The 24,882-nt window shown below is 50.7% G+C and overlaps 1 protein-coding gene across 2 annotated transcripts; it reads right to left on the reverse strand.

The window, feature by feature from the left end:
• Window positions 1-245: 245 nt before the first annotated feature.
• AMER1 (APC membrane recruitment protein 1) lies at window positions 246-22,082 on the reverse strand. 2 transcript variants are annotated; one of them, XM_077989674.1, is made up of 2 exons: window positions 21,912-22,082; window positions 246-8,467 (listed from the first exon to the last, which is right to left on the reverse strand). In XM_077989674.1, exon 2 carries the CDS (start codon window positions 8,367-8,369, stop codon window positions 4,965-4,967), a length of 3,405 nt encoding a protein of 1,134 aa, XP_077845800.1. In that variant the 5' UTR covers window positions 8,370-8,467; window positions 21,912-22,082; the 3' UTR covers window positions 246-4,964. The 2 variants fall into 2 exon arrangements, with proteins under 2 accessions (XP_077845800.1, XP_001096922.3); XM_001096922.5 differs by lacking the exon at window positions 21,912-22,082 and adding an exon at window positions 21,203-21,431.
• Between the last annotated feature and the right edge of the window lie 2,800 nt (window positions 22,083-24,882).

Here is a 24,882-nt window from a genome sequence, read left to right on the forward strand (position 1 = left end):
ATAGAAGGTGTGATAGAGTTTACCAATATGGCATCTGACTGGGATGTAAGGCATGGCTTGGATGAAAAACTGCAATTTCCTCTACTTTCAATTTCAGCCCTGGCTTCTGTTTCCCCTGCTAGGTTCTCCCCATTCCACCTCCACCCACCACCTCCTTGGTTTCTCAATTTCTCTCCAAGGGCAATCTCAACAACCATGGGTTACAGGCACGCTACTGTGGAACAAACCACAAGAATGCACATTAGTGACTGAGGGGTTCCCTCTTGAACCCAGAAGTTTATTAGCATTCAGCAAAGATGTTGTTACAAACAGGCAGTGCATCCAGATATCCAGATGTCAGTGAGAGCTAGAAGTGGAGAGGTCAGAACCCAGGTGATTCTGTGATGTCTCAGGGATGGAGAAGAGGAAGCTCAGGTACAGCCAGGGGCCACACTCCCCTTTCTGCACTGGGAGAGAAATAACTCTTACACCTGGGGTGATGATGTACTGCAGTTCCTAATTTCTTCCCTCCTTCCTCCAGCCATTTTATTTAACATGACCTAAATATACATTCCTGTTTTATTCCCCCACCCCCACCCCCATATACAGCAGGAAAAATAAGCACCAATAATAATAACAATAATTAAAGTCCCACCTCTCAATAGACCCAACCCTCACACATATACATACCATGTGGATTTTCTTCTTTGGAGTGACTATAGGATTGGAAAGTTGGGGATCAGGCCAGCAAGCCATCACCCTGAAAGTCACTGTTCCCCAAAGTACCATCCACGTGTGAGCTGGAGCAGGGCAGGGGAGGGGGAATGGTGGTAGGGGAGGATATTCCCCCAAAGCAGCAAGAGGGGTGAAGGAGTTCCCCAAAGCCTCTTCTGGGCAAATGTCACAATCAACTGAGCTCCTAGGAAGTCCTATGCAAAGGTTTCCTCAACGAGATGGTAAATTCCTGATAGTGCAAGCATCATTGTCATCTGTCTCCCACAGCTTCTCGGGGAAAAGGGACATGGCTGAAACCCCCCGCCTTCCCCATTGGGTGGAGAATGTCCCCAAAATGCTCCTTTGGAGAAACTCAACAAGACAAATAGCACAACATGGGCACTCTGATTTCAAAACAAAAGCACAAAACATAAAGAGGAAAAAAAAAAAAGGCACATGAGTACTCTCAGAAGGTCTAGACATGGGGAAGGAGGGTTCAAAAGAAAGAAAAACATAAAATAAAGCCAGAAAATGACAAGCTGTCTACCAGGTCCCACACGCCTGAGTCACCTGGCGTTTGTCTTCAGTACCTGGGCATCTTCTGCTGTTCCTATCATGAGGGGAGGGAATGGACAGTGTGATACAGCTAACGTAGGAAGAGGGGAAAGAGGGAGGGCCCTAGGCAGTTGAGATGCCAGCCCTCTGCACAAGCAGCAGCAATTTTTGTGTCATCTTTGTTTTGTTTAAAACTGTAAACAGCACCGCTTAAAAATAAATCAGAAAAGAACAATTGATAAACATTGTTTTCCATGAATATAAAATGCAAACAATATAAAAATAGATAATTGACTTTTGATATATATATATATATTAAAAACAACTTGAATGCAACATACACATGGGTAAACTTGAAGTCTCCCTGCTAAACCCCATGCCTCCCTCTAGCAACTGGGCCTGGGGGCTGAGGGCAGGTGGGGTGGTGGCACTGGCACAGGTAAGGAAAGCTGCTGGCAGCAGGATGAAGGGTACATACCCAGCCTCCTGAGTGTGTGAAGCTACTTCCCTTCTTGTCATAGGACTAAGGAGGGAGAGAGACTGGTGTTTACTGAACCCATTATCCGGGCAGTCTTGTGGCCTGGTACCCAAGTTGAGGCCAGATAGGTAGGGCTGGCTTGAACTGGGCCCCAAGGCAGTGCTTCCTTGGAGACGCTAAAGCACCAAGAAACTGGCATCCTGGCCCTGGGAGAGGCCTACTAGGTAGCCTTCTCTATCCACATTCACTGGTTCTCCAAGGATCAGTCTCATCTGGGAATTCTCAGGATCACAGCTGTCTGGCACTAGGCCTACTGGGTAACAAGATTAAGGCAGCTGCTTTCACTAAGTCCCATTTTCCCTTAAAGTCACATCCAAAAGCGTTATTCTAGGACCTTGCAATGGAGACATGGTGTTCATTTAGTCATAGTCTTGGAGGTGTGGACATGATATCAACAGTTTTAGTGGTCTGGGGCGTATTTGCTGCCAACCAAGTCAGCACTGGTCTGTGTTTGGAAACAGGCCTGAAGCTTGGCTGGCTCTCCCAGTGTCACCTTGTGCTGTCATCACCATGGGTGCCCAGACAGGTCTTCCTTCCTCCTCTAAGCTGCAGTTGGATTTCAGCCATAAACTGCTTAGCGCTAGAGATTCAAAGGAACCTGCTTCTGCAGCCACATATCTTGGCTGCCCCACTTCAGGTGGTAAGGATCCTATCCCTGGGCTGGCTAGGGCAGTGAAGGGACTTGCAGGCAGCAAGGCTGTCCAAACCATGAACTCTCACTCAGCCCCAGGCCCTACTCTGTGGTGTGTGACCTTCCAAACCCATCAAAGTGTGTCAGGGCTATGCCACTGCCCCTCAGAGACAATGCCTCATGCTGCCTTCCTGACCCTGAGGGCAGCTCTCAGCCCTTAGCCAAAGGTTGACCACCTCCTTTTTCTCTTCCCAGATAGGCTGGTGGCCCTTCTCCAGCAGGGTCCGGAGGCTGGTGATGGCTCTACTGCCTGCTGTGGCTGGCACAGTCCACATGTAGACAGGAGCTCAAGCTGCCCTGAAAGAAGAGGCAAGAGGTGGGTTTTTCCCTGTTGTAAAGGCATTTGGTGAGTGTTTACTTCCTGCCAAACAGCCAGGCCAATTTCAGCCCCACCATCCCAGAGCAGCTTTGGTAAGAGGCCAGAAAGTTGGAATTTGGGCACTTCTCTCTTGGAATGCTGTGCTTGGGGTAAGGAGGGCCTTCCTCACCCTCTTTCATTCTCCAGCTCCACAACAGACACATTTCTTCACAATGTATCTGTAGCCAAAGTCAACTTGAAGAGCTGGTCTGGGTCCCTTGAGTGGTGGTGTTAGTGCCATGCAAATTCATGTGGTGCTTCCAGGGGTGCAGCTTCTACCAGCCAGGTCTGCTATTTGTGAGTAACGGCCAACCCCAATCTGAGAAATGGTGACAAAGACCAGCATGGACACATCCCCTGGCCAAGAAACAGTTTGCCCACAAAGTCACCTTGACTTAGAGGGCAAACAGCATCTGTTTCCAAGCTAAAATGCTGTATCTCAGGAATGGCAAGAACCCTGTTGACTTCTCTCAACAGGCATGGAGATGGTGGGATGTGGGGGTGGGGGTGCAATAATCATAATTTGAGTGAACACAGCCAAGCAAAAAATGTTCCATACGCCATTTCCAATAAAGACATGTAAAAGGAACCCTCTCCTATAGGTGACTAATGAGAGGTTGGGCTTGGCAAGATTAGCCTGTTCCAGTGGCTTCCTGACAGCAAGCTCTTCCCCACCAGTATTTCCAACCTAGTTTAACATGAAAACTGCATGGATGCAGGAGAAGGGAGGGTGCCATTCATTCCATAAAGGGCTGCAACTGCCAAGAAGCCCTGTCCTTTGATGATGCTGAGGACTTGGCTAATTGGAAGATAAAAGCTCTTTAAAGGGCCCAGAACAGCAGCTGAGATGCCTTTGGTATCCTGTCTTGGGAGTGCAAAGCTGGGGCCTTATTGCAGAGTTCAAATGATGGGGTGGGCAAGGCTTAAGGAACTTTTTGTGTTGGGAGGCTTGAGAAGGGAGTAGTTTTCCCTTTTAAGAAACTGAGATACCTCAAGCTCTGCAAAGTCTGAAATCCCCTCTCTTGCTGGCTGTGATAAAAGGACCCTCATTTTCTATCTTTCCCCTACACCCCACAAAAACCCCAGCCCCTATAGTCAAGCCTAATTTAGGTTGTTTCTCTTCCCTTATCTCAATTAAAAGACCAAGTTCCTTGTGATGAGATTATGAAAACTTCCTTTAGAGGAAAAAAGAACAAAAATTCAAAAGTTTCTGCAACTCAGGTAGTCACAGGCTTAAAAGAAAGAAAAAAAAAAATCCTATCATTCCAGAGCTCAAGACTCTATGGCAGTGTCCACAACAGAACTTTGTTTTGTCTTCTGTTTGCAAATCGATGAATTTTATCGCTCCATCAAGGGGATTAGCGTTTTTGTCTTTAACCCAAGCTATGGCAGGACAGGTTAAAAGGCCCCCATCTGGTCATGATGCCGAAGTCCACAGTGATAGGCTGTGAGACACATGCTACTTGATCCTAAGGACAGCTAGCTGGGATGAATAGCTTATAGTCATCTGATATAATGATGGCAGCTATGCCAAGGCTAGAAGGAATAGGGGTGGGGAGGATCTGTACCATAATTTCACATTGCTAATAGCAAATAAGCCCCACTTCCCCAAGTGGGAGGCAATGCAGACTTGGCTGCTAATCAGTGGTTCATCATTCACTGGGGGAAATGGGCAGGAAGCGCTAAAGGTTTAGCCTGTGTCAAGGATGCATGCTAAATATGTGTGTGCGTGTGTGTGTGTGTGTGGGTGTGGGTGTATATATACATATATATGTGTGTGTGTGTGTATATATATATACATATATATATAATCACTAACTTGGCAACTGGAATAGGCACAAAATTACAGCATCCCAAACCCGGCATGGGGTCACAAGAAGAAACCTCAAAAGCAAAAACTGGAGTGCAGTAGCAGCAGCAGCCTCCCTGGGCAGATGCACTTGAGTTGAACGTGGCCATAGATGGCAGAAGAGGGAAGTGGGAAAACCAAGGTGAAACCTCATAGGAGTTTTCCTTGGCCCAAAGGGTTTTCAAGTTAAACAGCAACCCCACCCCCCACCCCTCTGCCCAACCCCTGATCCCCATTCACATGCTCAGGCCCCGTGCCCCTACTCCAGAACTGATGATAACTACTTGGCTAGGTTTCCATTCACGGCAGTGGAGGAGTAGCTGGTGGCAAGAGAGGCACCTTGCTCGGACCTCTCCTTTGACAGGTCAAGGCTGGAAGGTCCATAGTGAGTGGGCTGAGGCTGGGGGTGCTCAGGCTGGACCCTGGGCAGCTGAGGAATGCCATGGGTGATGCCCACAGGCTTGGCCTGTGGTAGAGGGCTGGGGCTGAAGCCTCCAGAACTGGAAGAGCAACTGGGCTCATCAACAGGCAGCAGCACATCTCGAGGCCTGGCCCTCACACTCTGGGAGGCCTGTGGCTGGAGGTTATAGCAAGGGCCCATGGGCAGGTGTAGGTGTGAGGGTCGAGCTAGCTGAGGCCTGGATTCCCCAGGTGCCCTTGACTCTGGCACTGATAGTGACATTGACGTGGTCATAGGAGGTATGCAACAGGTTGCCTGCTCATATGGAGACTGGCTGGAAGGTCTGTCCAACTGGTTAGGGCTTACCCAGGCAGGACTTGGCCCCACTGGAATAGGGCAGGGAGCCCAAGCAGGCCAATCATAGGCCCCTGGGGGTTCAGTATAGAGGGAAAGGGGACTGTCTCGGCTCCATTCCCCTTCTTCCTCCTCTTCGTCTTCTTCATCTGAATCTTCCTGCTGGGCCTGCAGCTCATCAGACTCCAGGTAGCCCTGGGCCAAGTGGGAATTGGAGAGCTCCATCTCCAGGGTCTCTGCAGTGTCGAGAGAGCGGCTTCTCCTGTTGAGGGCCATAGCAGCAGGTGGAGGTCGAGGGTGCAGGCCAGGCAGTCCCAAGTATCGAGGGAGGCTGCTCACACCCCAGGGCAGGCCTTGGTAGAATCGACTATGGTAGTTGTTGAAGGCATGTTTGTGATAGTAGCCCAGCTCAAAGGCTTCCAAGGAGGCTGCAAGATCTTCATCATTGTGGAACTCAGGATTCTCTTCACACTTGCCTTCCCCATCCCGTTCCACATCAGCGATGTCAAAGGTCACCATGGGAGGCAGCTCAGGGAGGTTTTGAGTGAAAGATGAGTCAGAGTCAGAGCTGCAGGACATGCTGGAAAAGAGGTTTCCATTGCTGGTGAACTCTACCAGGGCCTGTGAGAAACTCACAGTGGCATTCCCTTCCTTCTCAACCTCCTCTTCCTCTGGATCTTCAGGGGGTGAATAAGTAGGGTAGGCCCTCCTGGGAGATCCTCCAAAATTTGCTTCTTGCATATCTGGCTCAAACATGGCATCACTCTGGAAGAGCTGCATTAGGCAGGTACTTTGATCTTTCTTGGAGCAGGTTCCTTCATAACGCTTCTCAAGAGGACGGAAGTCCCTCCAGTCTGGCTCACTGCTCGCAGTGGTGGGAAAAGCTGAGGTAATTCCCCGGTGGGAAATCTGAGAGGTCCCTGATAGCCCTGCTGCCAGGCCCATCACTGATGGGCCTAAGGGCCTCATCTGATACTCTAAGACGGGCTTCTCCTGCCGGGCCTGGGCCTCTCGGACTTGAGTCTCTCTAGAACGAGCCTCTCGGGCCTGGGTTTCTCGGGTTCTGGCCTCCCTGCCACGAGCTTCCCAAGTGTGGACCTCCCTGGCATAGGCTTCCCTGCCATGAGACTCTCGAGTATAGGCCTCCCTGGTGTGGGCCTCCCTGGCATGAGCTTCTTGGGCACGTGCCTCCTGGGCCTCAAGCTGCTCCCGCCGAAGCTCCCAATACAACAACTGTTTCTGGATGGTCACTAGCCGTTCTTCCTCTGTCTCCATTGCCCCAGGTGGCCGGGAGGAAGAAAAGGGCTCAAAGTTTAAGAAGGGGTCAAACATCTCAGAGCTTCGACCATGGAGGTCATAAAGGCAGTCATCTCCAGGTGGAGAGTTCTCAAGGCTGTCATCTGGCTCATAGAACTCATATAGGGCATCTCCACTGTAACTGTCTCGGGGTAGACAATCCCTGTGGACAAGCCCCAGGGCCTCACCTGAATCATCCTCAAATCCAGGTGTGGTGGAGTCATAATAACCTTCATCACTATTGGGGGCGGATTCTTGCTGGTCACTCTGAGGAGTCAAAAGTTCCCCAGGGGCTAGGCCAGGATAAGACCTAACTGGGTCAAGGAGCATGTAGCCGTGGTGGCCTGGGGATGTGGTGGGATGGTAGCCCAGGTTCATATTGGGCCTTGGATACATCTGAGCAGTTGCCCACAGATATTCTAAGTCATCATCTTCTTCCTCCTCCTTAACCTCCTCTTCTTCCTCCTCTAATTCTACCTCTTCTTCCTCTTCCTCCTCCTCGTCATCATCTGGCAAGGCCATCTCCTCCCCACCTCCCTGGTAGGTCACCAGGCAGGAACTTCGCTTGGTCCCATCTCGGTTTGCTCTCTGGCCCCCAGAGGCCATGCTGTCTGTCATACTGTCCATGTCCTGTTCTGCTATAATGTCACCACAACCTGTCAATGAGTCAAAGCTTTTCAGGGATGTCACATCCCCAAACAAGAGGCTCAGCTGGTCCCCCACAGGGCCATTGGGTGGGTTTACCTCTCCTGCTACTACCTTCTCCCCTGTTTCTGGGCTATGGGGTTCCTCTAGGCTACTGGATTCAGGGGCAGGTTTGGGTTGCACATGTGCTGAGGCACAGACCTCCATGGGTTTTTCTGGATCTTTACAGGCCATTGTCTCAGTAGTTGGTGGAGAAGGCTCTGGTGTTGGAGAAACTTTTGGCCCAGGGGCATCTTGGGGGTTAGCATTTTCCTTTCTAGGGGCTTGGAAGGTCTCCTCAGGGCAGGGCACCCGAGGGGCTGAGCTCACGTGCTCATGAGGCCTGGCTTTGACCCTCTCAGGCCCCTTGGCCCCTGGCTCACTTTGCTCAGCCCCAGTGACCTTGCTCTTCCGGTGACGGCGGATACTGCTAAAAAAGCCTCTTAGGCCTTTCTTTGGCTTGGGCATAGATGGAACCTTCTCAGCCACAGCTTTCTCTGTGGCTCCAGCCACAGACGTCTTACATCTGGAGCCTGTCTCCAAAGCCCCATGGGCGCTCTGAGAGCTGGGAAATCGGCAGGGTAATTCAGGCAAAGGCAGGGAGAAGCCAGTTCCTTCACTGACAACATCTTCAGGGCCATGGGCTGCTTCACTCAGGCCATCGTGGGTCTTGCTCTTGCTGAGACCTTTCTTGGAGCTGCCTTTCCCAGAACCTTTGCTCCGTCCCCCTCCAAAGAAACTAGGCAGAGTACAGATACCCTTCTTGCCACCAAAGAGTTTCATGGCAGTTTTCTTCAGCCTACCTGGGCCGGATGAGGATGGCTCTGATGTTGGTCCTTCTATCGCCTTAGCTGCCTTGTTCTTGGCTCCTTTTTCTGTCGTTTGTTCATGGGTACTCCCAGAGGCTGCAGCTCCCTTGGCCTGAGCAGCTTCATCCTTTTGGGTCTCCATGATGATGGGGACAACTGAGGTACGTCCAGCTGGAAATTCAGCCTCAGGCTTCCAGGCACTGTTATAACATTATCAGTCAGGAAGCATCACAGTGCGGTCTGGAGGAGATAGGAGAGACAAAGACAGAGAGACAGATACTAGTGAGCAAGCATCCAGGCTGGGTTTGCTTTCACCGGACATCAGGCTTGAGCGGAACGAGAAAGAAAGTAAGGGGAAATGTGGGGTAAATCTTAATCCACTCGATATGCTTGGCTTGCTGGGCCAGCTCCCTCTGGGCCCCAAGGCAGCAAAACTCTACACTGAGCAACAAGAAGCCTTCACCCACTACCTTCTTGCTGGGTCCACTCCCTTCAGACCATCCTAAGCTCAGGGGACCACTGGCAGGGGGACCTGCAGTTGTGTGAAAGGCCTAGTGGTGCTATTGGTTGCGGGAGGTATTATCAATTATCAAAGGGGATGAGGATAGGGAGAGACAAGAAAGGAAAAAGGGATGTTGGCTCCAATATCACAGAATTTTTGAAAAGTATCTGGCAAAACAGTCTATTGAGTCCTCACAGGGTTCTGTTGGAGTCAAGCTTCAGTTTCACATTAGTCTGGGCTCTCACTGACATTTCATCTGAGACTGAAAAGTGGACCTGAAGTTTCACCTCCCATCCATAGCTTCCTAAATTGCCTACAGAACCATGCTCAGGCTTCAGAATCTCAGAACAGGAGCCTCACAGATCCGAAAACTAGGTATGCAATCTAGGACCTGCTAAGACAATGAAATGGGAGCCTCAAGAAAGGTACTCTCTGGGCTTCAATATCGCCATCCAAGAGGCCTACCAACATCTCTCCCTCAGAGAGGTGATATGAGGGTGGGTCTAAGCCAGACCCTCTATTGGCTGTCCTGTTGGGAAGATATTTTAATGTGGTCATCAATGGAACCCCAAATTCCCCTTGAGAACCATGAGGTAGACTGTTTCTCCTCTACTCTCCTCCTCTTATTATTTTTGTCCCCATCTAGTTCTCTATCTAGGAAGGGAACTTCTTGAAGGCCCTACGTGATTCATATTCCTGGTGTGTGAGATAGGTTCCCAATAGCTTTTTAAATAAATAAATCTGGTGCAAGCCACACCCTTCTGGTTAAGGCTCTCAATCCTCCAAATGCCCAAATACCAACAAAGACGGAATAAAAACAAGACCTAGCCACTACCTACCACAATATACCTCTGTACCTCTGGTCATCGGCTAGCTCAGTGACCAGCCTGCTAAAACCCAATGACCCCTCCCTGGGAAGTCCCTCACCAGTGTGTCCCCTCTCTGTAGAGTGGCACCAGCAGATGGGGGATCTGGGAGGAGAGGAGAGAGGGGAAGGGGAAAGGGAGGGAAGGAAGAGGAAGAGAGGGGGAGAGAAGCAAGCACCCTTGGTTCAGGAACAGCTGGACAGTACACCAGGCCTGTGATTGCTTGCCACAGTAATAAGATTCACACATTCACCTGAAGTGGAAGACTGTGGACCAGCAATGAGCGTGGAAAGAGGCTGGCAGCTACACTCTAGCCTTGGAGCTCCTGCTTCTGTCTGGCAAACATTAATTTTGTGCCTGCTGCCTTGCTTGGCTTGACACTTGAATCATCAGTGTGATAAAGAACACTCTACATAACTGAATATTAAAACTGGAGGAAGATAACAGCTGGTTATCCAGAAAAGAAAAGAGCAGGTGAAAAGGAAAGTTCATCTGAACCTCTCTCCACAGAGATCTGCATTGCCATTTGCTCAGGTTAGAGATTTTTCTGTGACATATTTTGACATCACACTATTCCAACTCAGCCCTGCAACTGATAGTCCCACAATAGACAGCGCCCCCTCCCACTTCCAAATACACACACAATCATACCTAAACACACAATCACCCAGTTTTCTGTCCCTGGGTCTGGTGGGAATAGGAGTCCTATCATGTCTGAATGCCCCACTTTCCACAGCACATTTTTACCTCAGCCTTAAAATTACTGGTAAGGTTATCGTCACGGTGTTGGGGATAGGGGAGTTGGGGTGGCAGTACTGGAGTTGTTTGTGAAATTCTATTCCTCTCTGGAATTCAGTGCTGCAGGGCAGGCCAAGAAGGGAGAACTCCCAGCCTTTGCTTCTAGGGAGCTCCTAGGCTAACAGGGAGAGTCCTACATGTAACAGTCTGTTAGAAACTGGACCACACAACAGGAAGTGACTAGCATGCAGGAGAGCGAGGTGAGCATTACCTGAGGTCCGCCTTCTGTCAGATCAGCAGAGGCAGATTCTCATAGCAGCGTGAACCCTATTGCAAACTGCACATGCAAGGATCTAGGTTGCACTCTCCTTATGAGAATCTAACAAATGCCTGATGATCTGAGATGGAACAGTTTTATCCCAAAACCTTCCCCCTCTCCATCCGTGGAAAAACTGTCTTCCACAAAACAGGTCCCTGGTTCCAAAAAGGTTGGGGATTGCTGCCTTAAAGAATAGCCCGTTATTTCTTAAGCTGGTTGGTGGAGTATCATTCTTTATACCTTGTAAACATATTCAAAGATAAATGTGAAAGGGAGAAAGACACTTCTTGGACAGTAAGGCTGGGCCTCAAGGAAAACCTCAGAGTCAAGTGAAAAACCTTATGGACCTAGACATCCTTGTGAATCACAGGCTGACTTGTCCTGCTGGGTTTGGGGCTGGAGTTCCTGGGAACAGAGTGATTAGGCAAATTGAATCACAAAGAAGGCTGCTTTCCGGAGCCTTGATGCCCCAGTTGGAGGACAGTCTCTTTGGGCTTTCCCTTGCCCTTGCTCCTATGCTCTGTGGGGTAGAGGCCAGCCCACCCACCTCTCTCTGTATTGTCCCCTTTCCTGCCACAGGGAGCTGCAGTTTGTTGTGGAAGGAGCCATGGACCACAGGGCTGGGGTCCAGGCCATGTCAGCCTCCCATCTGCCAAGGGACCCTGAATGTGCCAATGTAGCCTGCTGAAACTCAGGTACTTGTGAGCTATTTTGAGATCAAAACAGCTCCTCTACCTATCCTTCTACCTGCCCACTACAGTGGTGTGACGATTTGATGTGATAATAGGCACAAAAAAAGCACTTCATAAACTGTATAGTACAGTGCAAATGAGAAAGACTGTCATTACTGTTATTATTACTCCTTCTAGGTCAGATCCCAGTGTCTTAGGAAGCGACTGGCCATGTGTTAAAGGCTGTTCATTTGGGAAAGCTATTCACTCACTGTGGGAAGCTCAGGGACTTGCTGCCTTGGTCCACGCTGAGAGGGAGACAGATATAAGGGGATTTTAAAGAGGTGTGTGTATCTACACAAACTCCTCTGCTAAGAGGTTTGAAAAGTCCTCCGTGTGTGTTGTGGGAGATAGATGAATTAGGCAGGGTGTCCCTGGGATGGAGTTTCTCTCCCTCCAGTTCAGGCCCTTCTCCTAACCAAGTCCAGGGTCATCTTTGCTGGCAGGTACCAGCCTTAAACTAGTACTCTGCGTTCTCTCTCCCAGAGCCATGTACCCCTACAGCCATTCACAGTGTCTCCGCCTATGTCACCCAGAACACTGGGAAGGAAGGTAGCAGGGTCTAGCTGGTAGCTCCCTAGCCCAGCCCCACCTAGCTACCTCTGCCCTAGGCCTCTTCTCCATCCTCTTTGCTATCAAAACAGGTGCCAAAGCTATCCTTCCTCAATGGGTTATGCTGCCTTTACTTAGGACCACAAGAGTTCACCAGGAGAGTCAGGTGGGGCAGAAAGTAAAGGAGACAGCAAACGACAGACTCTGCAGATCCCCTAGGCTGGGACTGGCTTTCCCTGGGGGTCCTGCCAAGAAAGTGACACTGCCACATGCAGGGCCCCACAACCCTCATGTTCCTTAACCAGTGTGGCTGAGTTTCAGGTGGGTTAGGGGTTAAGAGAACCCTCCCAAGCCACTCTGTGGTCCCTTGCAGGGGCTGCCTGCTGCAGTTGCTGCTATCATGGCAGAAAGCAGACTGTGGTAGAAAGTGCTGGGGCCATTCCAGCTCCCTGAGCCAGATTTAGGCCATTCTGGGGCCAGTGGAAGGCTGGCTACAAAGGAAGAGCTTCTTCCTTCTCCTCTCCACTTAAAACATAGGCAGGAGGCCAACCACATACCCGCCCTAGAGACCCTTCTCAAGGAGAAGGGACAGCTGCAACATGAGCCTTGCACATTCTGCTCCAAATCAGCTTCCTGGGGCCAGCTTGGCCAACTTAGAGAGGGCTGAATTGGGAAAGAAACAGAAGCATGTGGATTTATGCAGTAGCTCCAGAGACATGGCCTTGACCAGCCATAGTTCCTCAGGCCTGTTCCAAGCAGTTTTCCTGAAAGCAAGCCCACTTCAGGCCCACCTGCCCTTCTGTATGTTGGGGAGGGTTGGTTAAAGAAAAAATAGTGAGGATGGCCCTCCAGAGAGCTGGCCAGTTCTGCGCTGGAATCAACTCTGCCCAGCTAGGGGAAATCCAGAAAGTTTTTTTTCCCATGTTTATGCCTCAGTTTCCTTAACTGCAAAATGAGGCCACTGAGAGTGCTTACCTCTTAAGGCTATTGTAAGAAGTAAAACCAGCCCACATAATGTACCAAATCAAGTGCATTACATAGCAGAAGCTCAAAACATTATAGTAACTAACTTTTATTCATATTTTATTCAAACTATGGTAGAACAATTTCTAGAAGTAAAATCATCTCAGGTTCAGTAGGGTGCTCCCTAGGGCTCTGTGGGTAAGTCACCAAACTTCTTTGGGGCTCAGTTTCCCCAAATGGCAAATGGTAAATGAGGATAACTGTATGGTCATGTCATAGGAGGCTTTACTTGCTCATTTAGCCAACTTTCGATATTTAGGAACCTAAAAGAGTCAGCTAGCTACTGGCTAGCAGCCCAGGATTATGTGGGACTTTCAACTAGCCAGGTTCTCTAGCCCAGGTCAAACTCAGCTAAAAGTACCAACATCAAAGGAAATGCAAATCAACAGATATTCTTCACTCTCAGGGTATTTACCACTTTACAAAGCACTTCCTACTCCCACACCCCGCATTTGCCCTCCTCAGCCACCCCATTATTCAGGCCTGGTGGGGGATGGCAACTCCTTGTCACAGAGAAGGAAACTGTGCCTAGAGTTGGGAAAAGACTTGTCCAAGGTCACATAGTGAAATGGTGACAGAGCCACACTAGCTCCCAGAACTGTTGAGTCTCAATTTCATGCCATTCTGCTGCACCGTGCAGGCTACCAATCAAAGGAGGAAGACTGAGCGAGAGAACTGCAAAGGTTCCCCTCACACCAGCAAGAACTATAATCTCCCACTCCCATCCCACCTCTGTACCAGCCCTGCTAAGCCTTCTTTGCCACATTTCCAGTCCTCACTGGTTGCCACTGTTTGGATCCTACCAAACACATTCTAGAAAGCCTGGTGACGTTAGAATCTAGGGGCCAACAACCCAGCCTGTGGCTGCTCTCCTCATCAGCAACCCTACCACCACTCCTCTCAAACTACAGGACATGTCACTCTACTCCCCTTTTCCTTAAGAGATAGGTTTGAGTGGCCCAAAAACCAGAAACCTGCCAATATGGACAAAGATGCAGAATTTGAGCTATTTAAAGAAAATGACTTATCAGATCATCTGGAACTTGAATGATCCATTTCTAACACCCATAGCCAAGTACTGCTCTCAAAGCTATTTGGTCAGAGCCTGAAGGAAGGGCTGCTTGGCTTGGTACCCTCTGATGGAGTTGTAGGGGCAGCTGGCAGAGCCCCCTCAGCTACCCCTTCATTCACTCCTCCCCTAATTTGCAGCCTTCTTGCTGAGGGGCACCTCCTGCCCAGGGGGCATCTCACCAACTCCAGATTCAGCAAGACCCCAAACTGGGACTTCTCTCTCCTGTCCCTATTCCCCCACCAGCCCCCCTCAACTGACTTGTTCACATACTGAGCTTTGTGTAATTCATCCTGACAGGCTTTGGTCTGTTCATTCATCTCTCTCAAATGGACCCTCCTTCATCTTACAGTCACTACATCTAGCACATAGCAAGAGCTCAAACAATGCTGATTCAACTGAATTCGAATTCGGCTGAAGTTTCTTGGTCCGGAACTGGAATGCCAGTCTCACCTTCTATAGGCTGTGTGGTTTGAGAAAGTGACCTAACCTCTCTGACACTCAAATGCCTTATCGGCAAAATGAAGAAAATGCTATGTACCATGCAGGATTGTGGTAAGGATTAGAGATGACCAGTGTAAAAGCAAACTGGTAACTACATACTAAGCAGATATTCAATAAAGGGCTCTTGTGATGAGGCCACTTGCAGGCACCTTTTCCCCTCCAGCTCCTCAATTGTCACTCCACATTCTCCGAAGATGACACAAGCCTCTTAGCTGAGCTCCCTCTAGTCCTTCCCTGTCGCAACACCCCCTGGCTCCCCTCTCCCATCTCATTCATCCTGTACATTGTTGCCAGGTTCATTTTCTTACAACTCCTATTTCAGCACATCACTCCTCCACTTACCAAATTATTCTGCACTGCCTATAGGATAAGGGCCAAACCCCTATGTCTGACGTTCAAGGCTTGCTCTCCCTGAGTGCCCCTTGCAAGTTTCTCAGCCTTGTTTCTCTGCCTCTTGGCCCCAGCTCCAAATACACAGAGGTTTGCCCAGTCTGGGAGATGTGGTCACCCAGATACCACCTCTCCCTAGAAATGGGCTTTCCTGGTGAGTCCTCTCAGTGCCCCAGCTTTGTCCTCAGGCTCTTGAGGTCCCCTCCCTGCCCAGCTTGCCTTGAATGACAGGGGCTTTGGGAGCCACTTACTTGCCACTCCCATCTCAGGCTCCCAAACTTTCTTAGAGAGAAGTGTATCTGAAGTGGGTACCATGCCTGCCTGCATAGGCTTCCACTAAGTCAGTACTAGCCCAGCTAGAGTGAGATCAGACAGGCGCCAACCCTTCCCCAACCCCTGTTCAAATGAAGAACAGGAGAGGAGTTAACTCCAGAGAAACAGATGTGACAGAGCAGCCAAGGAAAGCCTACAGAGGAGCAGCTGGGTCAAGTGAACAACAGATACCTCTGACTTTCCTATGTGTCCACTCCCTTCTACTAACCATGCCCTGTATGAGAGGCTAAGTGAGGAAACTGAGGCTTGGGAGGGGACTAGGAGAGTGTAATTTGAGGAAGAACTCTGGAACTGAATTGGGGACCAGGAGCTTTGGACTTCTAAGTAAACTTGAGCAAATCCTTTCCCTGTTCTGGACCTCAGTTTCTTCATCTAGAAATGGGAGATTGGACCAGGCAGTCTGCTTGCTCCAGGTTGCCCTGAGAGGCTGGGGGAGGAGTGGTCCTGTGCCCAGTTTTCTAATGGTTGCTGAGTCAGAAGGCATAGCAGGGGGCACTGGATTGGCTTTGGGGGTCCTCGGTCTTACTGGTAGGCCTGGTTACCTAGCTGGTTGGACCTAGTTCACCACTTCAGGACAGAGGTGCACTGTGGCCCAGCCTCATTCCTTGCACCACCCCTCAACATTTTGCTCTTTCAAAATGCACTGAGTCTGGCCTGTGAATATTTCCAACATATCCAGAAAGGAGGGGGCCCAGAACTGGTCATGCCATTCCTCATTCCCCTGAAAAGAGCCACAGCCCCCAGCAAGAAGGACTGAGCAGATGGGGAGGGAGGCTTGAGGCATGCTCACTAGGGATGGAGGATTAGTATCCACTTGGAAGCCCAGCAGGGGGAAAAACTGTAGGAGATGAAACTTGGGAGCTTCATAAGGGGAACCTTTCACTCGTTTCATGTCTCTTTTGCCTCTTGGTCTTGGTCTGCAGCTTTGCCAGGACTGAATATTTCAAAAGGAGAGGAGGTAGTTGGAAGAATTTGGCAGTCTAATGATCCCCTCCTAGTATAGTGGAGGTGTTAAAAATTCCTTAAGGGCCAGGCATGGTGGCTCACACCTGCAATTCCGGCACTTTGGGAGGCCTAGCCAGGTGGATCACTTAACCCCAGGAGTTCGAGACCAGCCCTGGCAACATGGCAAAACCTCATCTCTACAAAAAATACAAAAAATTAACTGGGTGTGGTGGTGTGCACCTGTAGTCCCAGCTACATGGAAGGCTGAGGCAGGAGGATCTCTTGGGCCTGAGATATCAAGGCTGCAATGAGCCATGGCCACGCCACTGCACTCCAGACTGGGCCGCAGAGCAAGACCATGTCTCAAAGAAACAAAATTCCCTCAAGAACTGTTACATCTCCACTCGTAGACAGTGTGTATGGGAGAAACAACCCTGCTCCAGCAGTGAAATCTCTATTTCAAAATACAGATCAAAGGATCACAAAGGCCACTGCAGCACCAGTATGCCTGCCTATGACCACACCAAGCCTCTCAGGTCATTTCTCCATTGTTCATATTTTCCCCTGATTCCAAAAGGGGAGGTGGAGGGAGCAACGTACTCTTACTGGGCTAGCACCTGTACCTCTGTAGTGGTTCTGATTTCCCTGCCTGCCTTTGCTAGAAATAACACTTACACATGCACAGGTTTGAAAAATAAGACAAAGCAGAGGAGACGGAAGACTCTGAGATTATTTAATTCAGAGAACAGAAGTTGGGGGGTGGAGAGAGAGTTTAATGCCTATGAAATCTCCAATAGATTGTTAAGCAGAAGAGCAATGGAGGCCAGCTATTCGCAGCTCCTTCCCCCAACACACACACACACACACACACACACACACACACACACGCAAGGTTTAACTACAGCATGACAGGCTCAGATTAGCCCTGAGAAGAACTGGGCAATGAGGCAGGTGACCCAGGAATGAGTGACACAGAAAGGCTATGAAATACTGCCTCAGGGGCTTAACCCTTTATCACCCACACTGTATCTTCCCAGACAGGATTCAGGTAGGGAAATTGAAATAACGTTGCACATTCTTCTAGCCTCAGATAGCCTATCTGTTAAGCAAGGGGGCTGGAAACCCCTTCTCCCTCTTGGTTCTACCTGCCAGGCTTGCTGCTGTTTCCCAGTGGAGCAGGGTTGTTTCTCCCATACACACTGTCTACGAGTGGAGATGTAACAGTTCTTGAGGGAATTTTGTTTCTTTGAGACATGGTCTTGCTCTGCTGCCCAGTCTGGAGTGCAGTGGCGTGACCACGGCTCATTGCAGCCTTGATGTCTCAGGCCCAAGAGATCCTCCTGCCTCAGCCTTCCATGTAGCTGGGACTACAGGTGCACACCACCACACCCGGTTAATTTTTTGTATTTTTTGTAGAGATGAGGTTTTGCCATGTTGCCAGGGCTGGTCTCAAACTCCTGGGGTCAAGTGATCCACCCGGCTAGGCCTCCCAAAGTACTGGAATTGCAGGTGTGAGCCACCATGCCTGGCCCTTAAGGAATTTTTAACACCTCCACTATACTAGGAGGGGATCATTAGACTGCCAAATTCTTCCAACTATCTCCTCTCCTTTTGACATGTTCAGTCCTGGCAAAGCTGTAGACCAAGACCAAGAGGCAAAAGAGACATGAAACGAGTGAAAGGTTCCCCTTATGAAGCTCCCAAGTTAACTCAGTCCCCATTTCCTCTTCGGGAATGAGGGAGGTAAGATGAAGGGGATGGTTAATGAAATCTGCATTGATTGGAAGCTGCTGGTTCCATGGGACACAGTGGAAAGAGCCACTGCACAGGAAGCAGGAGCCTATCCTTAAATAGCTGTGTGACCTTAAGCAAGCCCCTGATGCTTTCCAAGGCTCAGGATTCTCATCTGTAAGCACAGCAGTTCAAACTGGTGCTCCCCAAGGACTGCCTATCTGAGAGGAAGGTGTTCAGCAGAGGCCTGGGGAACACTTCTCGGTCCCAACCATGTTGGTATTTAGGCCCCACTTCCCACCTCTTCCTGCCCTTTCCCCTGCAATGCCAAAGGGAGGCTGACATAGTAAAACTTTCCTTTGGAGGTAGCCTGCCCACAGCTCTACTTCCAGATCCAAAGGTGGCCTCTTAACTGGCTGACTTTGCAGCATGCTTCTGATCCCTTTTTAAGATCCCATTCTACCACTCATTCAAAAACCTTGTTTGTATTACAGCATATTTATATACAAAAATAGCAACTCCCTGCCAATTCTCTACTCTTTGATGCCCCCTTCCCCTAAAAGGATCAGATTCCCATTCCACAGCCTGTCATCTGGGAAACCCCATCACTGAGCCTCAATCTCTTCTCTACCTCTGAGCCACACCATCTCAACCAGAATAGACTCATTCACTCCCCTCACCCTGCCTGTCAATCGCTTTCTCTCCTCCCATTCCTGGGTCTGCTTACCCTTTGCCTACCAAACCCCTCTACTTTCTGGCAGCTTCCAAGGATGATCCCCCTGCTTATACAGATCTTTCATCTCTCTTCACATAGTTTGTCTCTAGGCTCATGAATCAGCAACCAAAGATATGCATGGTCTGGGATCTGAGCATTCCAAATCCTGAGCCTGTTGTTGGGAGAGGATATATCATTATTTTTTTTTTCTTGTAGTTGCAATCATCCCCCTTCTAATCCATCCTCATTAGGCACATTCAATACAATACATATCTGAGCCTTGACTACCATTTCTCTAGTCACTTTCATATGAATCAGGGCAAGCACAAGTTGGAAAGGTAAAGGTCTACTCAAAAACTCTACAAAGAAAGCAAGTCCTTCCGGAACAATCGTTAACTGCTCTGCACTGCTTGGCTTTGAGAGGGTTGTGGCTGAGGTCCAGGTTTTATTTACTCCTCCAAAGGGTTCTGAGAGAACCCAGACATCCATGATATCAGACAAAACAGAGGCAGGCCAACTTAATTATAGTCTGCATCCTATTATAATTTAAGCCTGAATATGCCCAGGAGAAGGAGGCAGCCCTGGAGGAGTTCCAAGAAGAAAGAAGTCATCATGGGTGGGCAAGAGCCAGGCAGGAAAGGCACCAAGGAAAAGGTAGGCCCAGAACTGGGGTCTGAGAAGGAAGAAGATTTGGACAGGTGTAGGCTGAGTGGGTTTGGGTGTGGGCAAGGGAGTTACATAGAGCAGATACATTAGGTGCCTGTTGGCCTAAGACAAGGCAGAGGGCAGGTCCAGCCCTGGGCTAGAGATGCCCAGCTGCAAGTAGAGGTTTGTGTTGGGGCCTAATCAAGGTGGGAGGAGGTGGCTGTAGTGTGATATCTGTGGTCCTGGCTCCTGTCATAAAGATCCAGAGCTAGCCTTCCTCCAAGTGAGGAATTTACTGGGTCTCATTGCCCCTCCTCAAAGTGCCCAAGCTTTGCTTGGGCCCTGCAGCCCACATGACTCTCCACACCAGAGATTAATCAAAGGTCCAAGAAGAGCCTACCAAGTCCCTCAGTGGCTTTCTCTGTCCTATTCCTCAAAAAGGCCTAGAGAGCCCACTGCCAGAGGTGCACCATGGTGCAGTGACTGTGCAGTGGGTGGGGCCGAATGAGGGGAGCCGCACTGGGGGAGGGGGCTCTGCTGGAATCCTGGTGGGGCAGGCAGTCCAACAGTGCAGTGCCCTCCGCCTTGCCCATGCCCACGCCGCTGCAGCAGGCAGGCAGGCAGAGCCGCAGAGAGAGGTATTTGTGCGTTGAACAAGGCTCGCCTTGACCCCGCAGCCCTTGCCAAGAGGAGCCTGGCCAAACGGAGACCAGCTCTGAGGGACCAGTCCAGCTGCTGCCTAGGCGCTTGGGCTGTGACGCATGTAGCCGGCGCAGCCCCTCACCACTGGGGGAGCCAAGCAAAGTCCAGCGTTCGGGCGGTCACCAGTGTCAGAAGTGTCTCCAGGAGACAATGACAGTGGCCTAGAGAGCTGGGTATGTTAAGTAACTGCGAAGTTGGAGGGGTTAGCCACCTCGATAGCTCTCCTGTACACACAGAGACGGTATGATACGTTCCGTACTACAATGAGGGCTCCTTCGGCCTCAGGCAAGGAAATGCCCCCAAAACACCGTGCCTATCGCTATTTTTAAACGGGAGGCTGGAGAGAAAAACGCGGCCAGTATCCTCCAAGGGAAACGGAGGTGAGGCGAGGCGGGAGACAAAGCGGCCTTGCAGCTCTAACTCAAGGACTAGCTTGCGCCGCTGCTCTAACCCAAGGACCAGCAAGAGCCCGGCTGCCAGCCAGCCTGCCCGACCGCGGGGGCGGGCGCCAGATGCGCCGGGAGGCCCAGGAGGAGGGGCGCGGCTAGTTGGGGCCGCAAGGCCAAGGTTCTGAAGGGAAGTGTGCGACTGAGCTCAGCCCACAGGCCCCACTGAGCTCCTCTGGGGAGGGGGCAGTCTGTGGATGTCCTAATCCACGCCAAAGCCGGTTTCCGTCGGGCCCAAGCCAGCACGCCAGCTTGAGTCCGCAGAAAGGAGGGAGAGGCTGGAGATGCACAGGGGAGGGGAGGGGCGGCAGCCAGGCAGCCAGGGTGAGGGGTGAGCGGTACCCGCGTTACACAGCTGTTCCAGCAAATGTGCTAAAACAAAGCTGCAGAGCTCCCGGCCTACAAATGCATGGCTTGGGGTGCTGGCTGGCGGCGCCCTTCCCGGGACTGTGCGGCAGCACGTGCGGGCCCATCCCCGCCCCCCCGAAAGCCGGGAGGCATGGCCCAGGCTAGCCTGCCTTCCTACCCTCCCTCCCCAACCTCCCCCCTCTCCCCAGCCGTGGTCGCTTGTGCCCAGGGGACTCAAGGCCGCTCGGCCTCTCCACCGGACACTCCGCAAACCGGGTTCCAAAGGAGAAGGGCGAGCGACCGGGACTCCGACCCGCCCAGTCCTTAGCGCCCTTCTCCAGTTCGTAGGAGCAGAGCACGCGGGAATGCACCCGACCGCGGGCAGGCGGAGGCTCCTGGCTGTACGCAACGCTTACCCGGCCGGGTCAGGTTCCTAGCCTGGTTATTGTCCGCTGAGCCGCCCTGGGCCGGGCTGCAGCCTCGGCTGCCGCGGCTGAGAGCGCCGCCACCGCAGCTGCTGCCGCCGCCGCCGCGGCTCCAGTCACCTCCAGCACTGACTCCCCTTCCCCAGGCTTTGGGAAGCTCCCCCATACCCCCTCCCCCAGTACTCCAAGGCCACCGGGTGGGGCATCTGCGTCTTGATTGGCAGGCGTATGGTCCAATCGCTATGGTGGGAAGGCGTGCCCCGGCCCGCCCACTGTTTTCCTTGGTGCGTTTCTCTTTAAATGCAAATAAGTGCAGGCGTGGTGTTGGCAGGGGGCGGAGAGGGTGCGGAACCACTGGCTGGGGCTCCCCACTCCCGCCCCCATGCCGGGCTGGTAGTGGCGTGGCTGCACCGTGGCTTCAAGGAGCCGGTCCTGCCCGGATGGGGCTCGCCGGATCCCTGGAGCTCGGTTTCGGTTTTCACGCACTGCCATTTCCGTGGCCGCTGTGCATTCGCGTGTGCCCTGGACGCCAGCAGGCCGTTTATTCCTGAGCTAGAGGCCGGCGGGGAGTAACGAGGCAGAGAGGTTGAGGAACCTGGGGAGACTGCAGAAACCCTTAGCACCTCCGCCGGCCCTTCCTTAGTCGTAGAGACAAGGCCCTGCGGATCGCGCCGCCAGGCCACCCAGAGGAGGGACTCACCTGCCAGGAAAGCCAGCTGCAGCGCCTGCGCCCTAACTTCCTCCGCCTCTCTGGCACACCGGTGCCCCTAAGACCATAGAGGCCAACTTCCACCCGTTACCGACGGGCCCTCTGCTGCCCCGAGTAGGGAAAGCCCCTCCCCACAGTTACCCAGCCGGCCTGCGACATGGGCCAATTTGGAATACAGAGCCCCGGGCTCCCCTTCCAGGATTGCTTTCACTTTTCTTCTCTGAGATGATACCTGTTTTCCATAGATTGACCCTCACCCAAATTTCCCACCTTCTATGGAATGTGGAGGGAATCCCCAAGGTCTTCAGAGTCCCCCTTCCCCCTATCCTTTGTGAGCCTGGCTTTGTGCAGGCCTTTTTTCCTGAAAAGTCTAAATATCGAGAGGAAAATCTTGTCTGGGCCCAAACCGGAGGTCAGGCTGAGGACAAAATGAGGAGGCCTGTACCAGCCTTGTCTGCTACTGTGTGTGGGATGTGGCAGGGAGCCAGCCGAACTTGGGTCTCTAGCCTAAGGACATTAAGTGGCATCAGTGGCTGCCAGGGCCAGGTGAGCGGAGGCAACAAAGAATCTAGTTCCACCTCTAGTTCAAGAATATCCAGAAGGCCCAGCCCTAAAACTCTGTGCGTGTCTAAAAAGGGAGGTGGGTGGATTAAAGTTGAGGATAGAGAGAAGGATTAGAGAACAATGCGTGCTATTTTTGCATTGCAGGAGTGTTCTCTGCTGCTTCTGGGTCCTGACAGTCTTGAAAAGATCCAGCTGCTGAACTGGTAAGAGGTGGACTTCTGCCTCTGCATGTGTAGAGCACAGGAACTGACATGGCTGCTAGGGATCTGACTCTAGCTCTACCTCAGACTTGCTGGACACCTTGGCCAATTAGTTTTTTTTTTTCTCTGGGCCAGTCCATCACCCCGCCTCCACAAGGAGAGGGTAAGCATCATCAGGCTCTCTTGATATCTTTGAGATCTGAGAGTTCAACTCATTTTTTTTCTATAGTATTCCATGACCTTCCACGGAATATTATAGGAAATATAGATGTTCCATGACCTTCCATGACATTCTATACATTGCCAACAAAAATCAATATTGAACATCAGACTCCCTTCCTAGTACCGAGTCTAAATAAATGGTGAGGAGTAGGGAGCTGCTGCTGGCTCATTATGTAACTTTTTTTCCCATCTGAATGGCTGGACTATAAAAGTTTCCCTGGGGCTATGCTTTCCTGCTTTGCAAAGTCCTGATTCTCATTTGTAGGCCTGATTTGGAAGTTTATTTTGTTTTCCAGAATCTCCATTATAGACTTCCTCCCTACCTCGTGCCTCTGGTCACTGCCACTTGCTCGCATTTCACTCAGAACCTTGATTCTCTGAATTAGACCAAGATTATGATTTGGAGAAGGCAGTTTGCAAACCTGGGGTCCACGGAAACAAAGGGCCAGAGCAGTCTCAGTTGTGGAAGCAGGGAGAGAGGAGGTGTGCAAAGTAGTCAGGTGGCAGGCTTGAAATAGTCCCAGGCACTATTGTGCTTCTCCTGTCACAGGGACTAGTCTTCTATGCCTTCTGCCCAGTCACCAAACATTCTGTCACACCAGGATGGTCTCTATCTCCTGACCTCGTGATCCACCCGCCTTGGCCTCCCAAAGTGCTGGGATTACAGGCATGAGCCACCACGCCCAGCCGAAACCAGTTTTTAATATAAACACACATGAGCCTATGATTTCTTATGCACAGATTCACTTTATTGTGCAGACCTAGACCCAGTTTTCCAGGGCAGAATATTTTGTTCATCTTCATATCCTCGGCACTCAACAGAGAGTTTGGCACAAACTTGTCATGAGCATGTATTTACTGAACATAGTCAAATGAGGCATTTCAGGCCTAATATCAAGCTTAAGTGCCAGCATCCACCAGTAAAGTGTGATGTTACCACTCATTGGGCATCTCCTTTGTGCCAGGCCCTGTGTTAAGTGACACACTCATTACCCAGAATGATGGACTACACACAGCTTCTGGTCTGAAGGGCAACCAGTCTAGTGGAAGAGGAAGAAAACTCCTGAGTTTCTTGCTTGGGCAAGGGACTGCTGGATGGTGTTGTCATCAACTGAACTGAGGAATATAAGAACACAATTAGGAAAATGTAATGATTCTGTTTAGGACATACTGAATTTGACTTGTCAGAAATCCCACCTCAGGGTCTTTGCACTGGCTGTTCCTTCTGCCTACAGTGTTTGTCCTCTGAATATTGGCAGTTTGCACCTCATTTCCTTCAGGTGGCTGCTCAAATGTCATTAATAGTGACACCTTCACTGAACAGTTGTTGTATAAAATAGCAATTCCCATTTCCACCCCCTTCACTCTCCAATTCTTTAATTGGCCTTTGTTTCTTATCCATAGCATTTACCACCTCTTGGTATATTTCTTATTGTTATTTATTTTAGAGTCATTTTTGAATTTTCTGTTTCTTATCATGAAAATGGAAGCTCTGTGAGGGATAGACAATGAACAAATAAGTACATAAAGTATACAATAGGTCAGATGGCAATAAATGTGATGGAGATCCTGGGGCAGTGGCACATGCCTGTAGTCCCAGCTACTTGGGAGGCTGAAGCAGGAGGATAGCTTAAGTCCAGGAGTTCTGGGCTGTAGTGCAGTATGCTGATAGGGTGTCTGCACTAAGTTCAGCCTCAACATGGTGACCTCCCAGGAGCAGGGGACCACCAGGCTGCCTAAGGAGATATGAACTGACCGAGATCAGAAACGGAGCACATGAAAGCTTCCATCTTGATCAGTAGTGGGATTGCGCGTACAAACAGCCACTGCACGGCAGACTGGGCAACATAGTGAGACCTTGTCTCTTGAAAAATAATGCGATGGAGAAAAATAGAGCAGGGAATGGGTACAGGGGGTACTGAGGGGTGCTGTTTTAAACAAGGAAGTTGGAGAAGGTGATATTCTAGCAAAGACCT

Source organism: Macaca mulatta, chromosome X, assembly GCF_049350105.2.
Source record: "Macaca mulatta isolate MMU2019108-1 chromosome X, T2T-MMU8v2.0, whole genome shotgun sequence".
Lineage (NCBI taxonomy): Eukaryota > Metazoa > Chordata > Mammalia > Primates > Cercopithecidae > Macaca > Macaca mulatta.

Bases quoted from the DNA above. Each gene is read 5' to 3' on its own strand.
- AMER1 (XM_077989674.1), bottom strand. From the start codon at position 8,369: ATGGAGACCCAAAAGGATGAAGCTGCTCAGGCCAAGGGAGCTGCAGCC.